Source organism: Acartia tonsa, chromosome 9, assembly GCF_053477335.1.
Source record: "Acartia tonsa isolate MP-2025a chromosome 9, ASM5347733v1, whole genome shotgun sequence".
Taxonomy (NCBI): domain Eukaryota; kingdom Metazoa; phylum Arthropoda; class Copepoda; order Calanoida; family Acartiidae; genus Acartia; species Acartia tonsa.
Window position 1 is genome coordinate 50,207,796 of NC_137268.1, and position 27,044 is coordinate 50,234,839.

The following is a 27,044-nucleotide window of genomic DNA, read 5'->3' on the forward strand; positions in this document are numbered from 1 at the left end:
ATTTGACTGTGTGTCTGTACCGAAGGATCTCGCTAACCGCTGAACCGATCGGGTTCTCCTTAACAGGGTAGCTTCTCATAGGTCCTTCATCAGGTTAGGTGTACAAGCTTTTTAACCACTAATTGTAATTTTCAAAAGGGGTATACCTTTAGGAATGTATAACAATTTATCGGCCATTGTCTTATCCCTTTATAACAATAAAGATCAATCCCACCCAAAAATCATTTTGATTAATTTTGTATCAAATTAACTGTTAAATTGCCAATTAATGGTCGGTAAAATTAGTAAAATGATCATTTGATGATAAATTAAATATCTATTTAATAAATCTTCATTTTTAGTAGCAAAGCTTCACTACAATTATTTTAGTCTATCCGTCCGTCAGTCCGTCTTTTATAAGGGAAATGTGATTTTCTTGGCTGCTAGTTGAGATAGACATCTCACTTTTTTTGTGAAGTTCCCTTTATTAAAAAAAAACAGTGTTTAACTTACTTGGTCTGTCATTCCGTTTGTCTACCTGCCCCTCTTTTCCAAGAACATTTTTCGTCTGCTAGCAAATTTTAGACGCTCATTTTATTTATTTTAGAATGATCGGAAATTTTAAATAACCTAAAATAAACAAAAACTTCATAAGAATATACTAAGGTAGTACATTAATGTTTGGAGATTTAACGCCCCTTAAGGAGAGTTTTTTCGTATTTTTGCAGTAACTTTTCTCCTATTTCTAGACCGTGCGGGGTGTTCTAACCCAGCGGGGCCAATTGTCTAATCCTGCAGGGGGAATCACCTAACCCAATATAACCTAACCTAACTTAAAATAACCTATCGAAGGCCATACCCAAAATACGACAAATCGTCACTTAAGGGGTGTTGCCAGTAAAGGGACTAAACCAGAGCTTTTTTATGTAAAGTTTACATAAAGATAAACATTTTCTGAAAAAAACTGTTCTTCTAGCTTAAAAAAATAAGGAAATGAATGCCTTTTAAAATTTAAGTAAAAAGGGCCTAAAAACAAAGGTTGTTAATTAAAAGGGTAAAGAAAGCAAAAATGACTTTGACACACTTACAGTCAGAAATTCATTATCAAACAGGAAACATGCACAAATTATTGTAGCACTCTAGCTCTAATAGAAAACGAGATAAAATGGAAAGGGGAGGGGGCCATAAATTTTGATTGGTTGGTTTATTATGTTTAGGTGTTTAAATGTTTCAAACACTAATATTACGCTACAGAAGGGGTAATTTTGTGCATTATCATTGGGGATGTACATTTATTTATTGGCCATTGTCTTATCCCTTTAGATCCATGGGCTCAAGGTGTGTCTTATAAGCAGATATTAGATGTAAAATTTGAAAGAAATCACGCAACCTTTCCAGGTTACCACTTTAATCTACTACGTATTTTTCAAAAACTAAATCAGTCATTATTTTTTGGGGAGGTGAGTTTTTAGTCTCTTATACTTCAGTTTATATAATGAAAGATGTATAATCCATACAACTACCTGCCCTAAGTGATGGAGATCCTTTACGTCTGCTAGAAAATTGCTTTCTGTTTTTTTGTAGGGACTCTGCTGTGTTTATATTTCCGACGTTTTAAGCCGGTTTCAAAGACCCAATACCAAATTCAGGACAGGGTCCCCGCCCTGTGAGCAGAGTTACATACAGCTCATGTTTCCTCTATTCTTTTACTTTAATAAGAACTCCATTGTTGACTGAATGCAACACAGGACGAAAGGACATCTAAAGGGATAAGACAATTACTAATAAATTGATGTACAATGTACATCTTCAATAATGATTCACAAAATTACCTCCTTGTAGATTACAATTAGTGTTTGAAACGTTTAGATACTCAAATTAATGAACAAACCAATCTAATTGAATAAAATCACACAAATATTATTGAGAGAAATCACCGACTTTTGTGACAGCCAAAAGACCATTTTTAATTATAGAGTAGCTTCGCTCTCGAACAATATAAAACAAAACAAAAACATAGCATATTTTATTTTAACAAAAATGGCACATAAAAATTATTATTTATATCATTATTATTTACATAAAAAAAAGTTTTTTAACATTAAAATCTCAAAAAAATATTAATTTTCTAAAAAAAATCCTTTTAATTTTTTTTCATAAAAAACTAAATGATTATGAAATAATGAAAAAAAGTATATACATAAAAATAATATATGATTTGTGATTTAAAATATAAGAACATAAAAGGTAACATATTAATAATTTTACATAGGTGTAAAAATTTAAAATCAATAAAAAACAAGGAATGATTTAAATGGAATGTTAGATAAAATAAAAATTTTGGAGGGTAACAAAAAAGTAACTTTAAGTTTAATTGGTAACATAAACAGTTTTTTTTAATAAACAGTTTGAAAAATCTAAAAATATAATTAATAAAGAACTTAAAATAAAAAATTATGATGTTTATATATGTACATAATTTAATTTTTACACACTTTTTACATAATAAAATAATAATTGATATAAGACTAGTAAATTCAGTGGTTTAAAGTAACAAGAAACAAAATAATAGTGTTCATAAAAAACCTATAAAAAATGTCCTTTTTAGTGATTTATTGGCACTTAATAAAAGAATAAAGGATAATTTGAACACTTACTTAAAAAATTACAAAATATATAACATTTATTTATCGTATCGTACAATAGACAATTTTTCAAGGATAGTAAAATAAAAGAATTTATGATCAATTCCAGTTTTGTGGTCCCAAGAGACTGGGTCAACAAAACAGGGGTTTTATTATTCGTAGAAAAATATCTATAATTTAATACTATACACGAAGATTTAGTGTGACTTAGAACCGGTTTTATTCTAGCGGAAATTAATTGGATTCCAAGTCATAATGGAGAATCAGAGAGTTTCTATTTACTCTTCCTCTAATTTCTTCCAAACAACCTAAAAATAAAAAAAATAATTATTAACGTCAAAGAAAATAGACCATTGATGATCAAACAAATTACCCCATCCAGCTTGCATTAACCAATTAAGGTGTTTTATAAATATAAATATTAATTAAATTGTCTTATAACGAGGTTTAATATCCCGTCGATAATATTCGAAATCTTGAAGAATAAGAATATGGACTTCACCAATGCTGATAATCAAAATTACACCGTCTGTTGATTGAATTATTGAATTGTTGTATTGTAACATTGTTTTTGCCTTTTTTTTGCTTTTGTTAAGAATATTTATAAACAGACATACAGACAGAAATTTGTAAAGAAAAAGTCAAATATAATAGTAATTTGAGCGCATCGCATTATAGACAGCTTTCTACGAATATTAAAATTTTAAGATTAAAACCAGTTTTGTTAGCCTCTAGGGGACAATGGTTAAAAAAACTGATAATGCTTTTATGATTTTTATTTGAATATTGATGGAAATATTGTATAGCTGAGAACCGGTTCTTATCCAGCAGATATTAATCGGTTTCGACGCCATACTGCACTGGAAAGATACTCACATAACACAGCGTATAATAGACAGCTTTCCACGGATATTGAAATATTAAAAATACTTACATTACACATCTCCCTGACAATGGCCCTCTCCCCCTCTCCCAGATCTGTGTCTGTATCAGTATCCAAGCTATCCATAGATCTGTCTAGTATCCGTTCCTGGATACTTAGTACCTAGATAGATAGATAGATATGTAGATAGGTAGATAGATAGATAGATATGTAGATAGGTAGATAGGTAGATAGATATACAGATCTGAGTCTGTATCAGTATCCAAGCTATCCATAGATCTGTCCAGTATCCGTTCCTGGATACTCAGTACCTAGATAGATAGATAGATATGTAGATAGGTAGATAGATAGATAGATAGGTAGATAGATATACAGATCTGAGTCTGTATCAGTATCCAAGCTATCCATAGATCTGTCCAGTATCCTTTCCTGGATACTCAGTACCTAGATAGATAGATATGTAGATAGGTAGATAGATAGATAGATATGTAGATAGGTAGATAGATATACAGATCTGTGTCTGTATCAGTATCCAAGCTATCCATAGATCTGTCCAGTATCCGTTCCTGGATACTTAGTACCTAGATAGATAGATAGATAGATAGATAGATAGATAGATAGATAGATCTGTGTCTGTATCAGTATCCAAGCTATCCATTGATCTGTCCAGTATCCGTTCCTGGATACTTAGTACCTAGATAGATAGATAGATAGATAGATAGATAGATAGATAGATAGATAGATAGATAGATAGAAAACAAAATAAAATAGATAACTAATATATAGATAGATAAAAATAAAATATACAACGAATCTAACCTTGAAAGCATTAGAAACGGCCTCCGGCCTCCGCCAATCGTCCTTCTCCATGTCCCCATCACATCCCTCGCCATCGCCGACACTCTTGTCACTAGCGACATGATGGTCCGCGGGATTGTGGTCGGTTATGCCAAGACGGTCCTCCAACCGACGGATGTAGTTTAATACATCATCTGAAATATAAAAAAAATCTTTTAAATAAAGTGTTTTATTTGTCTGAAGCTTAAGTTCCCGGATACTTTTCCGAATAGGTTGAAATTTTTAGGGGAGCTTTGAAAATATATCTTGGTGGTTTAAGGTTATTTTCCTGACCTACCACGTCTTCCTAGCGGCTAGGGGTGAAGAAACTAGTCTAATATATAAAGTAGTAAGGTTTATTTGTCTAAAGCATAAAATTCAATAACTATTCAAGACTGATTGATTTCTCCATTTTAGAGAAACTTTACACAGGTCTTGGGATAGTTTTAGGCTATTTTGTTTTTAGATCAGAGTATTTAGAAGTTTTTAGGCTATTTTTTTGCTCTTTCCTAAAACAACCGTCACAGAGCCCCAGGATGCTAGGGGCTCAATACTATTTAATAAGTTACACAAAATTAGCCCCTCTGAAGGTTCAATTTATGGTTGAAACGTATGAACAATGGAACGACTAATGAAAATTTGATAAAAGCACCCATAGTTTTTGATCCATTCAATATTATAATAAGGTTATAAAACTTTGGGTACTAAACTTAAAATTATTATCATTTTTAAGGTTTAAGACGTAAAGGAGGGTATTTAATTATTATGGAAAACCCAAAGAAAGACGGACAAACATATCAACTCATTTTTTAAATGTATAGCTTTATAGATTTCCATATATTAATGAATGGTAATTAGATGAATAAAGAATAAATTAGAAGATTTATAGTACTGTTTTACATCAAATTAAATCAAAATGGAATATAATTATTTCACCTTTTCAATGAACTTTGCATAATTTTATTCAAATCAAATTATCAATCTATGGGGATCATAGGGGATAAGACAATGTAACATTTTGTAAAATAAAATGTATGGTATACAAGTTTGAACATTATTAAATCGGAACAAACCAATCTCAGTGGAAACAAAGTACCCAAAGTTTTGGAGCAAACCAAAAAAATGGGGGTTTTATAAAACTTTGGGTACCAGTGAAATTTTAATTTAAGAAGGTGAAAGAACAATTATTGAGCATGTTAATTACGTAGAGGCTAAGATGAAGGGTTTTTATAAAACTTTGGGTACCAGTGAAATTTAAATTTAAGAAAAAGAAAGAACAATTGTTGATTTAAATTTTCAGGTGCGCTTTACGCATCCCCGTTGCAAAACCCCTTGCATGCTATAGGCTACCATGCTTTAAATAAGGTACCTAACTGCTACAGGAATCATGATCAAGGGAAATTGGGCTGTTTATTACACTAGTCCCCAAAGTTTTATATTATAATTTTCTTATTCTTAGGCACAACAACTTAGGGGACTTTTATGGACTTTAAATTGGTTGATTTATTAAGTTGAGTGTTTAAACGTTTCAAACACTAAATGTACTCTACATAAAGGGTATTTTTATATCATCAATGGGGATGTGCATCAATATATCGCTTATTGTCTTATCCCTTTAGATCCCTGAGTCGTCTTATTTTTTTTGATCATTTTTTTGTAAAAACATACTGCTAATAAACCTAGAACTCTGATCTTATGAATCCAAAACAGAATACAAAAACTTTTAAATTACATCAGAATTGCGTATTCATTTCAGGCTAATTAAATGTAATTATTTTAATTAATATTTCATATATCTACAAGATTTGTAATTTGTCTCAGGGGGTCTTAAGGGATAAGACAATGGATGATAAATTTATGAATGTACCCAGTTATTTTAGACGCAAATTGTTGTTAAAAAGATTGGGCACAAAAAGTTTGGATTAAAGTTTTGAATTAACAAGCGTGGTTAATAGAATTTGGGTACCAGTGTAATTTACAGTCCAATGTCCCTTCCTTCCCTTAGTATATTTGTACATATTACACCCCCCATTATAATAAACTAAGTTACCCCTAATTACGATTATTTCAAATAAAGTTTGAACACTTCTAGTTTTGAACCAACCAATCAAGATTCAATAAAAAGTACCCAAAGTATTTAGGCCAGCGAATAAGATAACGGGGTTTAAGAATATTATTTACAGTTCCTCTTTGAAGACTTGCTCAATGTACTTTTTCCCAGCGTTTAATTGTATTTTTAGCATTCCTCTTTATTATTTCTTCAAGGTCACTACCGTACTTAAAATAACCCGCAATTTCCCCAAGAGCTAAAATGGACCATAATAAAAACGGTTAAAACATGTAGCAATGGATATATTATTACGTGGATTTTACACCAGATTTGCATGTGCTCTAATACAGTAAAAGTAATAGCTGGCTAAAATAGCGATACATACCATACACCCCCTTTATCTTGAGAACTATTGTGTCATTATATCCCCATATTTTTTTAATGTCAAGTAATAAGGGGTATAATTTTTCTAATGGCGATTTATATTGGGAGGATGGAGATACCCTCTCTCTTAATAGTTGAAAACCTTCCCTAACCTATAAGAAGCTTCACTGTAAAAGAGACCCATATCGATTGAGCGTTTTTTGGTTAAGGGGGGTGTGTAGTACAATGCGGAGGGGGGGGGGGGAACGATTAGGCTAGAAAGTAAAACTTTTTAAATATCAGGAGGGGTGGGGCCTGAGATCCACTTATAACATCAAGGGATACTGCCAAACAACTATTTTTACACTTAACTTTAGGAAATTAAAAATGACCGTTTGACCCAAAGATAACATTTACACACAAGTATTATTTCAAGAAGGGAGAGGACATTGGACTGGAAATTACGCTAGTACCCAAGGTATTGTAACCACGTTATCTTATTCACTGACTTACTAGTTTGGGTACTATACATAGAAGTGTGAATGGTTTGTTGTAAAAATTAGTGTCTACATTTTTCAACCAATAATAAATACTATAGATGGGGTTAGTTTATCATAATTGGAGATGTATGTATATCAATTTATCGTCCATTGTCTTATCCCTTTATATCCCTGATCAAAGTTAATGTAATATATATTTCAAATTTTATAATGTTCTATAGACAGATGTCTGCGGATATAAAATGAAATATAAATAAAACTCAACAATAAACAATGGCGTGCTAACGAACGTACAAACCTCCCATTACTCAAAAACCATCAGACAAAATAAAATTAAGTTTTTGCAAAGCGCGATATAACCCATTAACCCACACGAGTTGAGATTCGGTTCTAGGGATCTTAACTGGCATAAAATAACAATAGATTATGCACTTATTTTAACCTAAATTTGTGCTGTTATAACATTGTAAAATAATGTATTTAGAAATGGAACTCTATAGTTTCATGTGTCCTCAATTAAAGACAAATTAGGTAAAAGTAATCCGACAAAAAATCATCAAATTTTCAAAAGCAAATCTTTTCTTTATTTGTTTTATGTTATACTAGCGGTCAACCAATAATAATAATGTTGAAAAGGTGTTTTGTTTATCATCATCGGGGATGTACATAATTTTATCATCTATTTTTTTTCTTTATTTGTAACATTGAATAAATGTCTTAATTGGAATTAAAGTAGAACATTGGTGTATTTAAACAGGGATCTTAAGTTATAAGACAATGGGCGATAAATTCGTGTACATCACTATATGATGAACAACAAAATTACGCATTCTGTAGATTACAAATATTGGTTGAAAAGTTTGGAATCAATTTTATGAAATTATGCAAACTTTTTGAGTCAACAAATAAGATAAGGTGGCTAAAAAACTTTGGGTACAAGTGTAATCTACAGTGCAATGTCCCTCTCCCTCCCTAGGTTATGGGATGATGTTAAATATTTATTAATGAGTCAACATTAATCTTAATTGCGGGGCCCACACAATTTTTAATTGTTGCGAAGCTCACATTTTCAGTAGCGAAACTACTCTATAATTTACTTTGGCCGTCAGTCCATAACGCTGTTGGGGAAATGTAATTTTCTCAGCTAATATTGAAGATAGACAGCTGATATTTTTAGCAAAGATTCCTATGACATTTGCGCATCTAATCTATACATTGCTTTGTTGGTATGTCTGTCGGTAATACTCTAAAGTACATAAAACTAATTTTTTGATGGTTTTGTGATTTCAGTTGAGTTTTGCTTATTTTCTCTCTTTTATTATATATGAGAACTGAACAGATGCTTTATAAATTACTTTGTCCGTTTGTCCATTATACGATTTTGTATGCTTCGCTATTTATGAATTTTGTCATCTTTGTCTCCTAAACTTTAGAACTTTTCTAAAAATTTAAAAATCTTTAACAACAAAAAAGGAAATCTTAACAAATGACCAAAAAGGCATTTTAAGCCTATAATATTAAGAGGGATAAAAAAAAGATGTTTAAATTGATAGATAGATAGATATGCCTACAATAGATAGATATACAATAAATAGAGAGGGAAAGGGTGATATATAAACAGTCAAACATATTTGATAATTTAGAAAACTAGGTAGATAAATAGATAGATTAACAGATTACATGGAGAGATAGATATAAAATAGAAATAGATAAAGTAGTAGATAAGTAGATAGAAAGTCACGGACAGATAGATAGACAGATAGATAGATGGATATATAGATAGATAGATAGATAGATAGATAGATAGATAGATAGATAGATAGATAGATAGATAGATAGATAGATAGATAGATAGATAGATAGATAGATAGATAGATAGATAGATAGATAGATAGATAGATAGATAGATAGATAGATAGATAGATAGATAGATAGATAGATAGATAGATAGATAGATAGATAGATAGATAGATAGATAGATAGATAGATAGATAGATAGATAGATAGATAGATAGATAGATAGATAGATAGATAGATAGATAGATAGATAGATAGATAGATAGATAGATAGATAGACAGATAGATAAGGAAGCTATAACATACACTTAAGAGAAATAAATTTCTTAGAATTGCTTGAAATTGTCATTTTTTTGCCAGTTTAAACGTTGAAGGACTTTTTCATCAACAGGGTCAAGTTTTCTACAAAAAAAAATATTTGACTGAGGAAAAAAATCATAAGGGAGGGAGGAGACATTGAACTGTAAATTATACTGGTACTCAAAAGTTTATAACTATGCATGCTATCTTAATTGTTAGCTTTAAAACTTTGGGTACTTTAATTGCATTTTGATTAGTCGCCGTAACAAACTAGTTGTGCCAAAACTTTTTAACCAATAATTTCAATATGCAGAAGGGGTGATTTTGTTTATGATCATTGTGGATGTAAGTCGATGTTATGTGTTCTAGTTTTCAGAAAATTTGTATCCTCAATTTTCTTTTACTTTGGACTTAAGCCGTTAAAATATAGGAGATTGGGTATACTCCAACATAAAAATATTAAAAAACATAAAAATCCCTAGAATTCTGGCAAGGATTTAGGCTATTTTACAGAAAGACAAAAAAGGAAACCTATCTTTCGACATCGAAATAGCAGAGTCTTAATATATTGCTAAGGCAATAGAAATAAATTAATATATACATCCCCAATGATGATTCACAATTGCCTTTTCTGTGTATATAAACTGTTGGTTAAAAAGTTTGGACTCTAATATCTATGTGCCATCCAATCAAGCTTCAAGAAAAGTACCCAACGTTTGTGAGCCAACTAATAAGATAACACTGTGTTAAACCAGTGTAATTTACAGTCTCCTCTCTCGCTGGCTGTTTGTAGTTGGCTGTAATAAACCCACAACCCCTCCCATGAAAAATGTTAGTTTACGCTCAATACGCATTCATGTTCCCTATATAGGTAGGATGCGTCACAAATTCTGCACTGGGTATATTTAGCATATTTACAGGTTTTTTTCTGTTATTTTAACAGCAAAAGGCCATAGTTCTTTTACACAAAGTGCTTTTTAAGCAATGATAACCCCCTTATATTTTATTTTCCATGTCAAACCCCTGCAGGAGTTTCCTTGTGGTTCTAACAAGTACCGGATAGAACCTAACCTAATCTGACCTAAAGTAAACAAACAAACAAAATTATCCCCTCCTACCATACAAAGATAGTGTTATACATAAGAATGTTGGTCAGCTATAGTTAAAAAATGGCCAACAACATGAACATTTAAGAGTTGATCCATAAAGGTCAAGTTTAAAGCTATTTTCTTTAGTTTTACAATAATATTAAATTCATATTTTGTAGATAGATTGTAATTATAATATTTAACATACTGTAATGAAGGTAAAGACTTAGTCTAATTATAGAGTAGCTTCGCTACTAAAAAAAAACATTTGAAGCTCCCTAGCTAAGCTGCTTATGTTTCAAGGGTCAAGAAAAATTATTTTTGTTGGTTTAGTGAGGGGAGAGAGAGAGAGAGAGGAATAGGGAGAGGAAGAGAGAGAGAGAGAGAGAGAGAGAGAGAGAGAGTAGAGAGAGAGAGAGAGAGAGAGAGAGAGAGAGAGAGAGAGAGATAGAGAGAGAGAGAGAGGGAGAAAGAGAGAAAGAAAGAAGGAGAAGAAAAGAAAGGACAACAATACCTTTAACAAAACAATTCTTTGGGGTATTTCAACCAAAACAGAAAAGCTTTTTGTCTACAACTTTTCCGACGGTCAAAAATATCATTAAAGTGAGAATCTTCAAAGACAGGACAATGGAAGATAAAGCATTTATTATAATAGACAAAATTAACCCTTATAAAGATTAGAATCATTGTGGTAAAGTTTAGGCAATGTTTCTTTGTACAATCCAATCAAGATACAATATCACCACTGACTGACGAATGGTAGAACCAGTTTAAATAATAATTGTCCCTTCCTTCCCTAATTCGAATGGTAAAATTAAGCTATTCAAATTATTTTGTTATTTTATAGAAACATAATCTTGGAATTTTTAGGCAAAAAATGTAAATTTTGGTGACACCAGAAAAAATTTTCTATTTGCACTTTCAACTATCTATCTATCAATTTAATGTTTTAAGAGCTTTATATATATACATATGTAATAGAGGTTTCGCCCCTAGAGGCCTCTTGTGGCACTTAAGGTAAAATTTAAGGACTTTATGCTCGAAAGTGGAAGATTATGATAGAAAAATAGCATAAAACTAACGTGGGACCTATGTAAAGCTTGCCAAAAATGTAGAAATCAATTTGTTCAATGGTTATCGAGATCTTAAAGGTATTAACATCTTTAGATATTTATCTATGTATTTATCTAATGTTTCAGAAGTTCTACCTAACTCTATTTATCTATTATTCCTCCTGTAGATCTATCTATCTATCATTTCTCCTATAAATATATCTATCTATCATTCCTCCTATTGATCTATCCATCTATCATTCCTCCTATAAATCTATCTATCTATCATTCCTCCTATAAATCTATCTATCTATCATTCCTCCTATTGATCTATCCATCTATCATTCCTCCTATAAATCTATCTATATATATTTCCTCCTATAAATCTATCTATCTATCATTCCTCCTATAAATCTATCTATATATATTTCCTCCTATAAATCTATCTATCTATCATTCCTCCTATAGATCTATCTATCTATATCTCCAACAAAAGAAATATTTGTGTTTGCGCTTTTAAAACAAATTTCTATTTGCATACCCCATACAATATCAGGGAGCTAAAGGGATAAGACAATGACCGATATATTGATATACATCCAAAATTTTGATACACAAATTTACCTTTTATATCGACTAAAATTAGTCGTTGAAACGTTTGAACACTCAACTTAATGAGCCAACCAATCAAAAACCCCAAAGTTGTTAAGCAAACGAATAAGAAAACATTATTAAAAACTTTGGGGACTAGTGCAATAAATAACCCATTATCCCCTCCCTCCTTGAATATATAACCCTTTTTTTCACAGTACAAATCCAAGAATTTTTAGTTAAACAATATTTTTGGTCATTTTTAGTGTTTTATCTTTTGCAAATATTTGAACTTTAGGGGAAAATACTGGAAGGGAGGGGACATTGGACTGTAAATTATACTGGTATCCAAAGTTTTATGGATACATTATCTAATTCATTTGCTTGTATACTTTGAGGACATTTTTAAAAAATGCATTTGTCATTTAACATATACCCAATAGTTCTAGGAATCATGCAAGTTTTGAAATCCTTTTGCTAGCATAAAAACAAGCAAACTAAAATTTATTTTTATTACATTAAAACATGAAAATTTTTAACACACACGTACTATTAGTGATTTTAGCATTAGACTGTCTTTTTCCAGGTAATATAATCTAGCTAAATGTAATGGAGGTTTTTAGAGTATTACGTCCATTAGCAGTTAGCTCTTTTCATTAAATTAGACATGCTAGAATTGTCCTATCGATTTCAAATTTTATATGATGATTCCTGTAATATGTAGGTACAATTTACAAACCGTACCAGAAAGTCTATACGTCCATTTAAAACATGCTAATTTTTTAACTTTTTCAACAACTTTTTTTATGATATATTCACCCTATTGATCTGTTTTTTGGAACATTGATTTAAGATTTTGATCGGTTAAGACTACTAGACAAAGGTCGTGAAGTCAACTGATTAGTTGTCTATTGGTTGTTACTTGTTATAGATCTAATTTTAGAATCAGATATATACAAAGAATCCAGAGCGAGAGGGGAGAATGGGCTGTTTATTACACTAGTCCCCAAAGTTTTACAATAACGTTGTCTTATTCGTTGGCTTAACAACTTTGGGGACTATAGTTATTTTTTATTGGTTGGCTGTTGAGTTTCAATCGTTTCAACTTATAATTTTAATCTAGAGAAGGGGTAATTTGGTTTATCATCATTGGGGACATACATCAATTTATTGGCCATTGTCTTATCCCTTTAGATCCTTGCAAATAATCAAGCCTCTCACTACTTTACTAGCTAGCTCTAATGATTGATAATAAATACTCTACTAGATAACTCTAATACTTGATAACAGACAGGGTAAAGAGAAATAAAGATTTCACTGATACCACATAATATTTATGATATAGTCAGATTAACCTTCAAAATAAAAATCTATCTATCCTTCCATGTTGTGTTATGTCTATCTGTTTGTCTATCTATCTATCTAATTGAAGATTTTGTTTAAATCATAATATTTATGATATAGATGGATTAACCTTCAAAGTATCTATCTATCTATCCTTCCTCCTTCCATTAGGTTTATATATATGTATCTTTCTATCTATCTAAATGTCTATATATCTATCATTTTTTCTGTAAATCTGTTTATCTATGAATTTGTCTATATGGCTTTCTTTTAGATATTGGTTGAAAACTTTGAACACAGCAAGTTTGAGCCAAAAAATCAAACTTTAATAAAAGTATCCAAAATTTTAAGTTAGTGAAGAAGCTAGAGGGATTGTTTTTAAAACTTTGGGTACCACCATATTAAATTACAGTCCAACTTTTTTATCTTATGTCTTATTATCTATCTTTTTTTCTCTCTATCTATCAACATTTTATCATTATTTTAGCTGGGTAAAAAATACTCAACTTTTACTTTGTTATCTAATTCATACGTACCAAATGATTATAAAAAAATGCACCCTTTTGTGGGATAAGATAATTGGTTGATAAGTTTGGACACTATTTTCACATAACAATTAATTGTCTCCTCCCTCCTTGCAAAAACCACAGTAAATAGAGAGATAGTCTAATGGATAAATGGTTAAAATAGATTGATTGATTGAAAGTTAAAGATAGAAAGCCAAAATAAACCTTCTATGTATAGACAGATATATAAATGACAATAATATTAAAATATAGATGAAATGATTTACAGCTAAAGAATGCGATCCTAGCATCTAAGGGCTCTGTATTCGAAAGGTGGAGAACAAAATCCTAAAACGATTTAGATACTTAAAATCTTAAAATTAAATACCCTAAAACCATTGGGGTCTATGTGAATTATCTAAAATTTGGCTTTATGGTTTAGCAGTTATTGTAATCTTAAGATACACACAAAAATCCTTACTACTTTAGTAATTAGAGATATAGATAGATAGACAGCAAAGACAATATAAAAACCTCCAGCTTGCAATGATGTTTTAAATTTCCATTGCCCCCAAGATATAAATTTTACTCTCATCATTTCTAGATTGGGAAAATAGAGATTTAAAATAGATAAATACAGAGAAAGTTAGGGATAAAGAAAGATAGACTTAAAGTTAGATGGATAGACAGATAAAAAGATAGCTGGTTAAATAGATAAGGCTTTAGTTGGATACATAGATAAAAAGATAGCGAGATTGCAAGAAAAAAAAGATAGATAGCTTGTTAGATAGACAAGACCTTAGTTGGAAAGATAGATAAAATGATAGCTGGATAGCTAGCTAGATAGATAACAAAAAAAATAGCAAGCTAAAGAGATAGTTAAAAAGATAGCTGGATTGTAAGAAAGATAGATAGATAGATAAAAAGGTTCATGAATAGATAGATAAATAGAATGATAGAAAGATAGATAGAAACCTATTTGATGAAATTGATGCCCCTTGCAAGGCCTTGTTTCCTAACTGATTGGCTAAATGGTAGGGCTACTAAAACCTAAGGAGTGAGGGAGGGGTTTATTAGTTGTCTAGACTTAATGTTATAAACTAGCAATGTCTTAACTATTTCACCTATAAATTTAGTTTAAATCAGGAATAACTTTGTTTATCATCAATGGGGACGTATATCAATCTAACATTCATTGTCTTATCCCTTAAGATTCCTGAACATTAGGTTTTTCGTAACAGCCTTACTGATTGGTTTCGAGTGGAAGCCAATTCATTTTATATATTTTGCAATATGAGTGCAAAAACAGTAAGCCAATACAGACAAGGGTGTAGAGACATTTTTCATAGGAAAAATAGCTTAAAACCATGAAAAGCAAAACCGGGAAAGCCTTATCGGTTCAGTGATTACTAAATAATGATTAGTATATCAATAATACAAAGTAGTACGATGTCTGTCTGTCTGTCTGTCCGTCCGTCCGTCTGAAGCTTAAGATCTCGGTAACCACTGAACCGATCGGATTCTACTCTTGAGGGTATATACCTATTGGTCCTGTGGTGGTTTTAAGCTATTTTCTTGGGGGGTGGGACACCCCTAGACCCCCCAAAAACAAAAAAATCCCCCCCTTATTTTTTATTTTGCTCTGCAACAGGCTGCCGCAGGCTGCATTTTTTTTTTTTTTTTTTTTTTAACCTTTGTGGAAGGTTTCCACACTTTTTTTACCATCTCTTGGGGCAAAGCCCCTAGAGGCTAGGGGTGAAGCCGCTAGTTTATTAATATAGCAGTAAGCCTAGGCTAGGGTGCTGAAACAGTTTTCCTATGAAAATGTTAAGATTCTTTTAAAAGCTGACCCTTATCGGTTCAGTGGTTGTTAAGACAGGTAGACGGACAGACAGTCACAGACAATGATAAATACTAAAAATATTAAATATGAAATGTCTCTTAATATGATTTTCTTAATATGATTGCTAATGCTAAAAACAGTAAATCTTGGCTAGGGTGCTGGAACATTTTGTTATTAGGATTTTTAAAATCCTAATATATAAAGAAACAAGTTTTTTTTTGTTGTGTTTTAGGCTATTCACTATTAAATTTGAATTTTGGGATGGTTTTAGACTATTTTTCTATCCTTCCGCAAAAGATCCCCTAAATGATAGGGACTCATAAAGGCATACTTTTATGAAAGATATCCCTAACATTAAACCAGTTATATTATCGATTTCGCTTTTTACTTACCAACCAAGTTTTTTTTAAAAATACCAGATTAAATTGATTTATGAACTTACCTAAAAATATAATTAAAAATTATTAGTAATTAATAAAAAAGATACTTTTTACTTTCCAGTTATAATATAAAGTACAATAAAATGATGTACTTACCCAATAGTTATAGTCAAAATTACCCCTTCCGTAGATATAAATGTTGGTTATAAACTTTAAAGATTTTGGGCCAACGAATAAAAGTTGTTATAAAACTTTAGGTACCAGTGTAATGTACAGTACATTATTACCTTCCTCCCTGATTACAATTGTATTCATAATGAAGGATGGACGTACGGACATATACTATATATAATTTAAATAGCAGGTGCGCTACTTCAAAAAGTTGATTGATGCGAACTTGCTTTTCAGATTTGAAGCCCAAATTGCAAAAAAAGAAATTTTGCAATTTTTCGGCCATTGGAAAATTTTATCTTTCAATATTGATCAGGGAGGGAGGGGACAATGGACTGTAAATTATACTGGTAATAGCTTGTTACAATAAACAATGTCCAAACCTAACAACCAATAATCTTATTAGAAAGAAGGGGTAGTTTTGTTTGACCATCATTAGGGATTTACAACAATTTATCGTCCCGTGTCTTATCCCTTAAGATCCCTGGTGTATAATGTTTGGTAATTTAAGTGGAAGTAAATATAAATGAGCTGGAAATTGAGTCTTTGTAGTGTGCCTTAACATCCTCCAGAAATAAGTTACAGGATGTCTGTCTGCCTGTTGGTTGATTAAGATCTCCTAAACCGTCAAGTTGCTCCTTCTTGTAGCTCCAAAAATTATATATAATATTGTTTTTAAAATAGAAACATCATGAATATAAATTGACGGTTTTGCTAGTATTCATTGTATCAACCAAATTTTCTCAGGAATCATAATGTCAAGTTTGAAATTGCTAGGACAATTCTAACATGCAAAATTTACGTCACAAACGGACAAATCCTAAATTCACAAAAGCTTAGTTTTTATGTGAAATTGATGTCTCACCGAAAATTAGCTATTTATGATTTACAACTTAATTTAGATAGTATATCTTTTAAAAATGCAACCAAATAATATTTTCTAATAATCAAAAGCGAAGCTTTTCTACAATTAGGCTGGTCTGTACGAGTGTCCATCCAAAGAATATTCCTATCAATTTCAAACTTTTTATAAATCCTGATATAGGGAAAATCTAAAATCCAATATAGTTTAAACCACAAGCTTCAAATTTGCCAGAGATTTGATTTCTAGGGCAATAAGGCACGCTACAAACAATTTCAAAACTCTAACACTAAGTTTAAACTTATGTTTTTTTTATCTATCTTTGTGGGTTTGGTCATCCTTGTTATTATATACCAATCAATCAATCATTTATAAAACTTTTTTCTTTAGTTATTTCGACTAAAATGTAGTATCAAATTAATAATTGTTCACTTGACTGTGTTTTAAAATGCAAAAACAAATCCTTTTGAGTTTTATCAGGGTGGGAGGGGACATTGGAATCTAAATTTCAATGGTACCCAAAGTTTTATAAACACATTTTCTCATTGGATAACTTAAAAACGTTGGGTATTTTCAATAATCAATAATTGTTTCATTCTAGTAGTTTCCAAACATTTTAAACAATAATTTAAATCTACAGATGGAGTAAATTTGTTTATCATCATTGGGGATGTAAATTAATGTATCGTTATTTGTCTTATCCCTTAAATGCCCTGCATATTAAGGAAAAATATTTTCTATAATTATGGCCTGAAGGTCAAAACGTTACTTTGACATGAAATGTACAATTTAATATTTAGCGTTTTTTAGTGATGATAGAATAGTCTAATTATTATTCAACTTTAATTTAAGTAGCAACCTTTGTAGCTTTTGATATTGGCATACTTGTTATTTATTTGTTTTATTTAAGGTCTAGTAATCTAAGCTCTTTTTGTATATGAGCTTTAAGATATTAAATATCATATGTATACTTTTTAAGAAGCTTCCCTTAGAGAATAAAATTATATTTATATTAATTTGTAGAAAAAGAGGGCGGAGGGGACATTGGGCTATTTATTACACTAGTCCTCAAAGATTTATAATAACGTTTTCTTATTCGTTGACTTAACAACCTTGGGGACTTGGTAAAATTTTATTGGTTGGTTCATTTAGTTAAGTGTCCAAACACTAATTGGTTTATACAGAAGGGGTAATTTTGTGTATCATCATTGGGAATGTACAAGAATTTATCAACAATTATCTTATCCCTTTAGACCCATAAAAAGGATGTCTATCTATCTATCTTGATATCATGTTGCCTATCAGGGAATTAATCTTTGCAGTGAATTAGTTACAACATCAATTCCGCAATTTATTTCATAGTCGTAAAAAGTCATAATAGCAAATAATTTAGTAAAATTTAACCCTATTTTAATTTTATTTTTATAATTTCTATTTTAATATCCGTGACAAATTGTCTATAATACGATGCTAGTAATGCTCAGAACCGGTTTCAATCAACCGGATATTGATCGGATTTGAAGTCATAATGGAATGATAATTGGCGATTATACTGAATTCATACTATATGGTGGAATTGATGGTCACAACAGACTTAATATGCAGGGAGGGAGATGACATTGGAATTTTTTTTACACTAGTCCCCAAAGTCTAATGATAGCGTTTTCTTATTCGTTGTCTTAACAACCTTGGGGACTTTTATTAAATTTTGATTGGTTGGTTCATTGTGTTGAGTGTTCAAACGTTTTAACCATTAATTTTAATCTAGAAAATGGGTTATTTTATGAATCATCATTGTAGATGTTCATAAATTTATCGGCCATTATCTTATCCCCTCCCTCTCTGCTTAATATGTGATGGTGGCTGGCCTTCTCTGCTAATTAAAAACATTTATTCATATGTTAGTTGTATCAGGGATAAGACAATGGACGATAAATTGATGTTATACTTTTGGTTTGAAAGTTTGGAACCAACCAATTAAAATCAAATTATGTACCAAGTTTTTTAAATGATAAGACAAATATAAAACTTTGGGCACCAATGTAATTTACAGTCCACGGTCCACTCCCTTCCAATATGGGTAATTTTTCTGGGAGGGATGGGACATTGGGCTGAAAATTTAACTGGCACCCAAAATCTTATGATTACGGTCTCTGATTAGTTGGCTTAAATCTTGATTGGTTGGTTAAAACTAACTGAATGGGCTAAATCCTCCATTGTCTTATCCCTTAAGATCCCTGAGTTGCGTCAGATTTTGAGGCACAGATTTTCAATGAAAATTGCTAGCAGAAAACATAATTTTTGTTTGCCACCGGGGGGCCGAAAACCCTGGCAAATATAACAAGTATTAATTCTAATGATTTTTATTTTATTATTCATGGAAAATTGTCTGTAATACGGTTAAAATTGATCGGTTTCGAAGGCTTACTGGGAAACATTTTTTTTAATTAAAAAAGTCCAAGAAAAATAGCATAACCGATATGGTTCTCCTTTACATTAAACTTTTTCATGGGTCCTGGGAAGAAATACCCCTCAAAAAAAAACTCTTTCTTAATCTAAAGTTAAAGGTCCTTCCACCGTCCCCTCAAGTGGTTCTAGTGGCCTCTAGGGGCTTAGCCGCTAGTTTCGAAGGTGATATGTAACTTGAAGATAATTTAATTTTAACAACTGAAAATATATTCTAGACCATTGTGTGAAGGTTACTACTTAACAGGGAGGAGGGGAACATTGGACTATATATTACAATGGTAATTAAAATTGGTGTAAATCCCCAATGATGATACACAAAATTGTCCTTTCTGTAGATTACAGTTAGTTATTGAAACGTTTAGACACTCAACTAAATGAACCAACCAATCAAAAGTCATTAAAAGTCCCCAAGGTTCTCAAGCCAACGAATAAGAAAAAGGTTCCTATAAAGAATTTTGGGACTAAATATAATAAACAGCCTAATGTCCCCTCCCTCCCTGAAACGAGAACACCCAATTAGCATCTGAAAACAAGGTGTGATAAGAAAACAACTAATAAAGTAAACCACACAGCAGGCTTTAATAACGCCCCCCCCCCCCTCCGATCATCCACTTATCTCCTACTGGATTAAGGTACTGACAAATAAATGATAGGGGAAATAGCAACCTTTCCCTGACATAATATCAAGTATATTCTACGTACATTACTAAAATAAATCTTGACTGCGCTACTGAAAATTATAATTACATGTAACTTAAGGGATAACTTAAGGAACGATAAATTAATGTACACCCCCCAAAAATTATAACCAATGATTTATCAAAGGTCATTAGTTGAAAAGTTTGGATAAATAGTTTGGTCCAATCAAATGAGAATTATAAAAGTCCTCCTCAAAGTTTATAGGCCATTTAAAGCTTTGGGTACAAATATAATTTATAGTCAATATCCACTCCCTCCCTGGTCATACACTATTTATAGAGAAACTGCGCTACTTTTAAATAGTTTATAATGTTATAGGCACACTCACAAGACAACCGCAATGGAAATTTAGTCTAAAAATATGGAAATATTTTTTTTTCCCGTTGGCCGTAGGGCAGTTTTCGCAATGTGTCGTTTAAAACTGCAAAATTAGATACATTAGCAGTAGGATGTATTTTTGTAAAACTGTTGATCTATCTATATTCATATTTATTTATCTATTTTTAATCTGTTTTTTCATATGGATACCTTTCTATCTATATTTATTTTAAGTATTTATTTTTAAGTATAAATTTATCTCTCTATGTATCTATCGAGCTATTTACATGTTTTCTTGCATATCATAAAAGCAAAAGAGTAGATTTGCTGTTTTGTATTCTCATATATTTTTCTCTGTTATTCAAACTCAGCATCGCTCATGAATAATATTTTTACAATTTTTCTTTTCTAGTTTAGTTTTAGTAGAGCAGCTATTCCCAGTCTAAGGGGTAAGCCCCCCCCCCTTAAAAATATATTTTAGGTCGAGCCTCCTTAAACAAATGTAAGGGCGCTTGGCGCAATTGTTCGAAGCCCTAGGTTTTTATAAATGTGATTTTTTTGCACAACACTCCTACCAAAAGAAAATACAAAGTTTGAGGGGGGTTATTATCCCCGGAAATATCTCATTCCACCCCCCTCAAACTTTAACTCCCCCCCTCCTCCCCCATAAATATAAGAAAATTTCATTTCATAGGAAATGCATATAAACATTTTTAGATATAATGCCTATATATAGAATTTTTAAGTTCTGCAATTTTTTTGGTTTTGCAATAATAAGTAATAATTTTTGGAGTTATTCTTATAAAGAAATTAGCAGTGCTCGGCAGCTAACTTATAAGTCATAGTGACCTAACACAGGGAGCTAAAGGGATAAGACAATGGTCGATAAATTGATGTACATCTGATGATTTACAAAATCCACCATATAGTCACAGTGGTCCTCAAGGCAAAAGAAGTTTGACAAAACCTACCATAAAAACGGACTATATGGCCATCAAATATACACATTGGAGGGCCAGGAACTGATTTTCTTAAAATCATAGCTGTTCCTTCTTGGGGTTTATTCCATTTTAAAGTTAACAGACCAAATTTCCTAAAAAATCAAGGTTGTTTGTCGCGATTTTGTTGCTTTGGATTCAAACCTATATAACTTTGGCTGTATGAAAGACTCATGAAAGCTAAACCTACCATTAGAAAGCCTATTGAATGACAATTTCAGACATAGCTTTAAATTTTTTGTAGCTTTTTTACTTTTTGCTCTACAAGGAAAATTGTAACCAAAGGGAGAAAATTTATTGATAAATCTATTCTCAGAATGGCTTTCACTAGGGTATTTTGATATAAATTTTTCAGGATTTTTCTTATGTTCAGTGATTCTTTTGATGACAAATGCAAAAAATACACTTTCATACATTTAATTTGGTATATTTGCATTTTTTCTACCTTGTGCCAAAAATTTTTTATAAAAATTATAAGTTGGTGTATATTTTTTTGTCCAAAATTGTACATAAATTTCAGGAATCAATATTAAGAACCATCAATTGCTACATTTTACATGTGTAGTTTTAAATTTCCTATATTTATGGTTGTGTAGGAGCCTCAAAAATGCTAAACCTACCATTGTAAAGCTTGTTGAACACTCTATCCAAATAAATCTAAGACTTTAAAAAAAATTTGACATAAAAGGCTTGCACAGGATTTATGTTAGGTGTAATAAATTTCACCAAAAATGTTTTCTTTCCTACAAAATTTGGAGTAGAAGGGAGGTTACAAACCAGTAATAGTTATCACATGTCCTGTTTCAACACCAATCTATGGAGGGGGTGTGCCCCCCCCCCCCAAAAAAAAAAATGGTGCAGGGCTTAGGTTCCCCCCCCCTTTCCCCACCTAAAAAGGGAGGGGGGTAACATTTTGATAGTTGAAAATAATGCAAAATTTAAAAATTAAAAAAAATTTTTTTTTTCCAAAACTCAACAAGATATAATATACCCCCCATCTGGACCCCCTCCCCTATCCCATATCTATGGGGAATAATTCACAGTTGGGGGAGAGGGGGGGGGGGGTGTAAAAAGTGCATGAAGAGTCATCATCATTGCCTCTTAGGCCATGCACAATGGTTCTCCAATCTTCCTTTGTTTGGGCACGTTTTGAGGCAATGCTGAAAGATGGAATTTTTAAATCTTTTAGTTCACTTAAAGGGACTGTAAATGTAAATTTTTCTCATCTTAATATCAAATCTTAACATTATCTCATTCCTAATATCTCACAGATAGAGCAAAATGTGCTTTTGTTTGGTTAAGAAACGGCTTTTTCCGACGATTATTATAAGGTACAGGGAAAGGAAGAAATTTTAATTATTATATAAAATGTGCATTAAATTCTTTTTTTCTCCCATTATAGCTAAAATTAAACTTTTTCACATAGTTCTTGATTTTTCCTAACAGTTAAGCTAACTTTTAACATAATCCTTGCTTTAAACCAATGTATAGTTACTTAGAAATTAATAAAATAAGCAATATTTTTTATTGAAAACCAAATACAATAACAAAGCTAGAAACTGTTTTTTTTAGTATCCAATTAACTTTAGATGGCCCATCTCATGCCCACTAAAATTACAAAATTTGTAAATAATAAAGATGCAATATTTCTTTATAAACAGTCTGATAAAAGTGTAAACTAATTCTCCAAAGTGGGTTGTTTATAGTCCAACACAATAAAAAAGGATATTATCACTTCAAATAATCTCTGAGATTCAACCCTTTGTAAACAGTAAGGTATTTTTTTGTCAATAATACGAACTTAAAATAAATCTTTATTACTTAATTTCTACGTTATTACAGCATGAATTACCAATTTTATGTCATAAAATAAATGCTTAACAGTAAGTAAATAGTTTAAAGTATATGTGTTAAATATCCCTACAAACATTTTAATAAAGAAAAAAGTTCAGATTTTCCCTGTTTTTCCAGTTTTCCCTCCCAAAATACCAAAAATCAAGGCTTAAATCCTTGATATTTTTGTTAATACGACGTTTTTAGTTGATCAGTTTATTGAAAGGTGCTTAGAAAATGTTAAGATTTGATAATATGATGAGAAATTTTTACCTTTACACTCCCTGTAAGTGTTCCCTCCTCCAGGTTGTTTTTGGTCTACCTGGTTTCCTCTTTCCTATTTGGGGGTTCCAAGTCAAGGCCTGGATTTATCATCATGCCCTCTCCTTAGTGTGTGCCCCAACCATCACCATTTCCTCTGTTTTATTGTCAGTTTAATGTCTGACATGTCACTGCGCTCTAGAAGCTCAGCATTAGTGATCTTATTTGGCCAAAAGATCTAGTGGATTCTCCTGAGACGTTTATTGATATATGTCTGTAGCTTGGAGACCACTGCTGTGTTTAGGAACTAAGTTTCAGCCCCATACAGCAAAACAGAGAGAACATCTTAACTTGGTCTTTATGGAGATGTTGCTGGAATTCCAAATTTTGTTCAGGCTGGCAAAGGCTGTCCTAGATTTGTTAATTCTAGCTTTAACATCTGTTAAAGTGCATCCAGCTTCATCAATTTTACTTCCAAGATACTCAAAACAATCTACATCCTCAAGAATTTGGTCTCCATTAGTAATTGGTTCTTGGGAATTTGCATTTAATTTGAGTATTTTGGTTTTAGGAACATTAATTTCTAGTCCAATTTTCTTGGAAGTTTCAGCTATCATGTTAGTCCTTCTTTGCATTTGACTTCTATTGCTTGTTAACAAAGCAATATCATCAGCAAAGTCCAGATCGCCTAAATATTTGGGATTGCCAAATAGCTCCCAACGAATGCCATCATTACTTTCACAGTTCTTCATGATCCAGTCAATGGCAAGGAGGAAAAGGAAGGGAGAAAGAAGGCATCCTTGTCTGACGCCTGTTACAATCTCAAAAAAGGTTGATAGTTTACCTTTATACATTACATTTCCACCTCCTTTATGAAAGATAGCTTTAATGATATTGATTATCTTTTCTGGAATGCCATAGTGTCGGCAGATTTTCCAGATAGATCTTCTGTCTAAAGAATCAAATGCTTTTTTGTAGTCAATGAAGTTTACAAAGAGCTCAGAGTTCCATTCCTTGGATTGCTCTATGATGATTCTTAAAGAGGTTACCTATCAATATTGGAACGGTTTAGTCTAAATCCAGCCTGATTAGGTCTTAGCTTTTCATTAACCTTTTTCTTTATTATATTAAGAAGAATCTTACTAAGGATACGGCTAGGTACTGAAAGAAGCATTATCCCTCTGTAGTTTCCACATTGGGTCAAGTGTCCTTTTTTGGCTAATAATGAGATATGTCCATTCTTCCAGTCCTCTGGGCATAACTCATCATTCCATATCTTTGTGATCAAAGGTAGGAATGCCTCAGCTGATGTATCTAGGTCTGCTTTTATGACCTCAGCTGGTATGTTATCAGGTCCGGTGGCCTTGTTATTTTTCAAATTTTTAATGGCCTCTTTGATTTCCAATAGATTTAGCGCTTGACAGTCAATGTCAAGTGCATCTAAGGGTGGAATCTCAGTTTCTTCCTCTAGAACTGGAAGATTTAGCAGTTCAGTGAAGTGCTCTGCCCATCTATTTGGAATATCTTCATCAGTTTTAAGGAGTGAACCATCCTTGTCCCTGATGTGTGATCCTGATTTGTGTACTTTACCTGCAATGCTCTTAGTAATCTCATAAACATCTTTCATTCTATTTTGATTAGCAGCATTTTCTCCTCGCATAGCAAGGTTTTCCAAGTGTTCTTTTTTGTCAATTCTGACACTTCTTTGGATTTCCCTGCTGAGCATCTTATACAGGTCTTTATCTTCTGGAAAGTTTATAGAAAGTGTCTTTTGTCTTACATCTCTTCTTTGGTCCATGAGATCAATGGATCTTTTAGTGATCCACGGCTTTTGGTTAGCCTTTTTGAAACCTAATTATTCTTGGCTAGTATCATTATAAACTTTTTTGATACTTTGCCCAATATCTTCAACTCCATCTTCCTCTTGAAGAGTCAACAACTCAAATCTGTTCTTTTGAGTGAGCTTAAACTCTTGTAGCTTTTCAGAGTTTTGACGGGTTGTTAAATTATATTTCTTCCTGGGGTTAGGGTTTGAGTCCTGCTTTTTAAATCTAAGCCAAACTTTAGAAGATAGAAAATAATAGTCTGAATGGTCCTCTTTCAACCCTGACATCAAGGAGAGAACCTTTTATACATCTAGATATACAGATGTGGTCTATCTGTTTAAAGGTTCTTTGATCTGGTGATCTCCAGGTGGCAGTATGAATCTTCTTGTGTTTAAAGATGGTTCCACCAATAACAAGTTTGTTTCAGTACAAAAACTTACAAGTCTATCACCATTGTCATTTTCCTTGCCATTTCTTAAGCCTAGGCCATATTTGCCCATGACTTCTTCTAAATTCTCATTATTACTCCCATCTTGAGCATTGAAATCTCCTAGGAGCATGGTCAGGTCCTTTTCTTTATGACCATTCTTAAATACAGAGTCAAGCTGGTCATAAAATTCGTTTTTGACCTCTGTATCTGCTTGTTCTGTAAGAGCATATGCTACTATAATTCTCATATTGATGTTTATATCTGAGGATTTGAAGTAAGCCTCCATGATTCTTGGACCATGGGGTTGGTAACTGATCATGGCCTGCTCTCAGGGTTGTCATTTTGGGCGGGCGCTTTTGGGCGGGCAGTTTTGGGCGGGCACTTTTGGGCCGCCCAATATAAGGTCCTTTTGGGCAGTTTTGGGCACCCCTCCTTTTGGGGGGAGTGAAAAAGGGGAGGGGGTGAAAAAAGAGAGGGAGGGCGGGCCTATTTTTTGGGTGATATTAACTATTATATAAATTAGAAAGCTTTTTTTTGTATCTTGAGAAGGATTTCGCTAACCGCTGAATCAATATGGTTCTCCTTTTCAGTTAAGGATCTTGCTAACCGCTAAACCGATATGGTTCTCCTTTACAGTGGAGCTTTTATAGGTCCTGAGATGGTTTTAAGCTATTTTATATAAAATAATAAGTTTCGGTATGATTTAAGGCTATTTTGCTGCCTTCTCATAACATTAAAGAAAATTTTCGAGGAGTAAAACTTAATATAAAATATAAATACTTATCCAGGGTCCAGGGAGGTTCTGTACTGTCATTGTTAATCAAGGTTGACAATATATTTTCTGAGTACGGTCCTCTTGGGCAGATATAGGCATCCCCCGTTTTTGGGGGTAAAAAAGGGGAGTGGGTAAAAAAGAGGGGGTGAAAAAAAGGGGAGTTGGTAAAAAAGAGTGGGGTGGGGCGGGCGTATATTTTCGGTGATATTAACTGTTATATAGATTAGTAAGCTTTTTTTTGTAT

At 32.0% G+C, this 27,044-nt stretch overlaps 1 protein-coding gene across 1 annotated transcript in view; it reads right to left on the reverse strand.

Moving 5' to 3' along the window:
- Positions 1 to 1,992: 1,992 nt before the first annotated feature.
- Positions 1,993 to 27,044, reverse strand: part of Ccdc85 (coiled-coil domain-containing protein 85) — a 74,267-nt gene continuing 49,215 nt past the window's right edge. The window contains exons 9-11 of the mRNA XM_080171145.1: positions 4,327 to 4,499; positions 3,559 to 3,669; positions 1,993 to 2,932 (exon numbers count right to left, since the gene is read on the reverse strand). Of these exons, the coding sequence (XP_080027271.1) occupies positions 2,903 to 2,932; positions 3,559 to 3,669; positions 4,327 to 4,499 (314 nt within the window). The 3' untranslated portion in view covers positions 1,993 to 2,902. The remainder of the gene's footprint in view (positions 2,933 to 3,558; positions 3,670 to 4,326; positions 4,500 to 27,044) is intronic.